Source organism: Plasmopara halstedii (genome assembly GCF_900000015.1).
Source record: "Plasmopara halstedii genome assembly, contig: Scaffold_287, whole genome shotgun sequence".
In the NCBI taxonomy this organism is placed as follows: Eukaryota; Oomycota; class Peronosporomycetes; order Peronosporales; family Peronosporaceae; genus Plasmopara; species Plasmopara halstedii.
The window spans coordinates 101,935-105,776 of record NW_020187208.1 but is presented as its reverse complement, the minus strand read 5'-3'; the positions used below and the strand labels follow the sequence as shown (position 1 = coordinate 105,776).

General features: G+C 39.1%; 2 protein-coding genes across 2 annotated transcripts in view; one reads left to right on the top strand and one right to left on the bottom strand.

Moving 5' to 3' along the window:
* Positions 1 to 1,148: 1,148 nt before the first annotated feature.
* PHALS_04916 (uncharacterized protein) lies at positions 1,149 to 1,844 on the bottom strand (the record flags this gene model as incomplete). The annotated part of the gene is made up of 1 exon (XM_024722625.1): positions 1,149 to 1,844. The coding sequence occupies one exon, from the start codon at positions 1,842 to 1,844 to the stop codon at positions 1,149 to 1,151; it is 696 nt and encodes a 231-aa protein (XP_024573683.1).
* A 508-nt stretch (positions 1,845 to 2,352) lies between these two features.
* Positions 2,353 to 3,842, top strand: part of PHALS_04915 (translation elongation factor tu) — a gene marked incomplete at both ends in the record, with an annotated part of 1,547 nt that continues 57 nt past the window's right edge. Inside the window, 4 exons of the mRNA XM_024722624.1 lie at positions 2,353 to 2,404; positions 2,460 to 2,507; positions 2,585 to 3,648; positions 3,708 to 3,842. The exon at positions 3,708 to 3,842 is cut by the window's right edge and continues 57 nt beyond it. Of these exons, the coding sequence (XP_024573682.1) occupies positions 2,353 to 2,404; positions 2,460 to 2,507; positions 2,585 to 3,648; positions 3,708 to 3,842 (1,299 nt within the window). The remainder of the gene's footprint in view (positions 2,405 to 2,459; positions 2,508 to 2,584; positions 3,649 to 3,707) is intronic.

Sequence of the window (3,842 nt, the reverse complement as noted above, 5' to 3'; positions counted from 1 at the left end):
GCCACACCACAGCTCTCTTGGGAGAGTGACGGGTCACTCTCATGTAACCCCGTTACATAATGAGCGCCCAGCACCAGCGGTCTCACGATGGGAATTATTAGATTTCCCAAGTTAAAAAGCATTCGTATGCTGGTGAGCGTCATCAGACGAGCGGTCATCGCATCTAACCATTCTGAAGTTGTATATAATCAAAATTTATTCTATTAAGACTCACACTGTGTTCACGTCTATCATATCTTACAAAATCGATTTAATTATCAATATGCGGCTTGTGCACGATCCTTTCCCCTACTGAGACCCATCATCATATAAATATCGATACTTCGGTTTTTATGAATATATACACATAGGACAAACAAGCAGTGTTGTATTTAATTTAGTGTCTCAAAATGTAAAAGTAATACGTAGCTTTTCACTACGTCATTTTGGCCTTACACTTGCATCTGAACATACATGACATGCTCACATGGCTAACAAAAAATCAGTATTGTATTCATTTACCAGATAAGCAAGGTCAAAAGCCCTTTTGGGTCTGTACAAGACAATCTAATAGTATCCGCACTTGCCGACCTGCTCGCTATCAAGACATGAAATCAATTGATCTGGAGCTTCGTGGTCATTTGTTGTGTCGACAACAAGTGGTTTGTCGACCGAAACGACAATAGCGCCCGTATAAATCATCACATTTAGATTACCAAGTGACTAATGGTATCCTAACACAAATGATTTGTTTTCGTCTTTTTTTTCAAAAGCTTTGGTCATCGACGGCGCTCGTTTCTGAATTACTCAGTCATTATTCAATCAACTACAAAACTTTATTGTTAGTTTTGCTTTTCTTCTTCGAACATATCGACATACAAAGGAGAATAGACAGCGTAGAACTAACGATAATTTGATCTGAACGCATAAGAACACTTTTTCTTGCTCGCACTAAACGCAACTATTTGTTACAGCCAGCCGAGCTATGACATCTATCAGTACCACCTAAGCGCAGTTGCAATCTAATGCCTTTTTCAAAAGTACAAGCTGAATAACGGCAAGAGGCTCAGACTATTGCCTTTCAAGCGGTGAATTCTATTCGTTGTAATATACACTTCATGCACTGTTAGCTCTGTCAAAATCGTGAACACCTCTTGAGTAACAAAACCTTAACGAGAATGGTAACGTCTTGATTCTGGTTTAATCGTGTCATTAGAAAAATGAGTAAGCAGTGCTGTTTTTATGTTAAAAGTTGGGCGGGAATGTGACAATAGTCGAGATGAGTATCGATTCGAGCAGAATCCAATAGCCACACACAGGTACGCTGTCTCGAGAAGTATCCATGGTGTTAAAAAGAGACTAACGAGCTCTCGACGTTTTAAAAAGATTAATTCATTTAGGGATAAGGACAGCGCACTGTCACCACAACGCATACCTTCTCTTTCCAAGCAATTAATCACCATAGCAATCGACACTTCAGCAAATGTGTCAGTCACGACAATATGACTTAAAAGTAGTATATACGCCAGACGAAAGGCGCCGTGAGTGCTGGTCATGAACCCCAAACTATATACAGTAACATTTAATACTGGACGAATGAGAGCAAATGAGTAAGTTGAGTTGGTGGATGGAAACTTTGTGATGCTTATGCCTAACACGGTTTGAAGAACGATACAACCAAGCGAAAGGATTCGAATCACTCGTGTATGCGCTTTGAATAAAGCTACTTCTCGAACTTCGCCTGAACCAAAGAAATGTTGTCGGACTCGCATGTTGATAATTGTATAAACCAATGCAAACACGAGTGGACCAGAGCTAAGTATTTTAGCAAGCAAGTAAATGTTTTGCGTGTACCAATCCGTCATGACGATTAGCGAGTCTTCTTGCTAAAATAAATGAGATAAATTTTGTCATGGAAATATTCGTGAGACGCTGCGAAACCCCCTTAAACACCACTACCACTTTATCATTGCTAGTACCGACTCTTTCTCGAATCCAAACGCTACCAACACTCACTAGCTCAGCACGATATGACAAAGCGTTGTTTTATGTGCTTGGAATGGTGAGTACTGCATTATTTCTTCTACTGTATGCATTCAAATTTATCGATCGACGTTTAACAATATCTCTGCATCTTCAAAATTGGTTGGCTACGTTTGAATTCGAACTGTTTATATAAACTCCCAAACAACACCAACACATCATTTCGCTTATTGTGTTAAGAATGCTCTCATCCTTATAGTATCACTCAATTATCATCTAGAGCGCTAAAAGAATTATTGTATTTTGGAATAAAATATTCAGAGTAAAAATTACGGTAAAATATAGAAAAATACGAAATTAACAAAATTAAGACGCTTTCATCCTTAGACAATGTCTCGCCATCGTAACGTACGCAATCGCGCGTATTCATACGAAGACGAAGGTAAGTTTATCACTACTTGATGAAATTATTGCTTCTTACAATCATTATCCTTCAGATTATGACGAATATTACGATGACAATGAGCCTCATTCCCCTAATTCAAGTGAGGATCGGATCCTGTTAATTTCTCTATTTTTCAAACACTAATGTTTTATGACGTAAAAATAATGAAATATATAGACGAATTTATGTATCGCCGAGATTCACCTAGCCATCAGCAATCAATCTTCTCTTTCGTTCAGCAAGAAGAGATTGAATATGTTCCAGACATTAAAGTATCAAATGCTCAGATCGATGAAGTGAAAGATGGTGAGATTTTAGCCAAAATGGTTCCTAAGGTCCAAGAAATTGTTAGCAATGAAGTTTCAATTCAAGAAATTACTCAAGAACTTCGTCGTGAAAATTACGATCTGGATAAGACGGTGGTGAATTTATTGGAAAGAAACAAAGTTTCAAGTAGTGAATTACCATTAGAGATTGAGATATCGAGATTAGAAGCGATAGCAATTGCTATTGATAATGAAAAGAGGGAAGAGTTGAAAAGGAAAAAGGAGATTATCATGCCTGCTCCTGTTAAGGGTAAAGCTGTGACGATACGTGGAACATTTTCGACATTGGAAAAGACAGAAGACGAGAATCAAAGTCGTGTCTTCGTAGCGACAGAGTCAGCAATTTCACGAGCTCAGACGCAATTTAGTGCAGCAGAAAAAAATGCATTTGAACGCGCTGAGTTGAAAACACAAGAAGAGGCTTTAAAATTAGAGGAAGTAGCTCGCACGAGAGGCAAGACAAAGATCAGTATGGTAGTTATCGGACACGTGGATGCTGGAAAGAGTACCATTACGGGTCATTTACTTTACAAACTTGGGTATGTGAGCAAGCGACTGATGCATAAGTACGAAAAAGAGTCACAGGAAGCTGGCAAATCATCGTTTGCGTACGCTTGGGTCATGGATGCAGACGAAGAAGAACGCTCACGTGGAGTTACGATGGACGTGGGTACAAGTTACTTTGAAACTATAACAAAACACGTGACATTATTAGATGCACCTGGACATCGCGATTTCATTCCAAAAATGATTGTAGGTGCGGCTCAAGCAGACGTCGCATTGTTAGTTGTGCCTGCTGTTACGGGTGAATTTGAGGCCGCGTTTGAAAATTCTGGTCAGACTAAAGAACATACGCTGCTTGTGCGAAGTCTTGGTGTCTCACAAATGATTGTCGCAGTCAACAAGATGGATATGGTACGTTCTGTCGTAAAGGTAATTGACTAGTTAGTTAATCCTGACATTTTTGATCACAGGTTCATTGGGATAAAGATCGTTTTGACATGATTGTAAAATCACTTTCAACATTCCTTCAGGGCGTAGGATTTCGCTTAAAGAATTTGCGTTTCGTTCCGTTAAGCGGGATCACAGGCGTCAATCTAGAGACAACA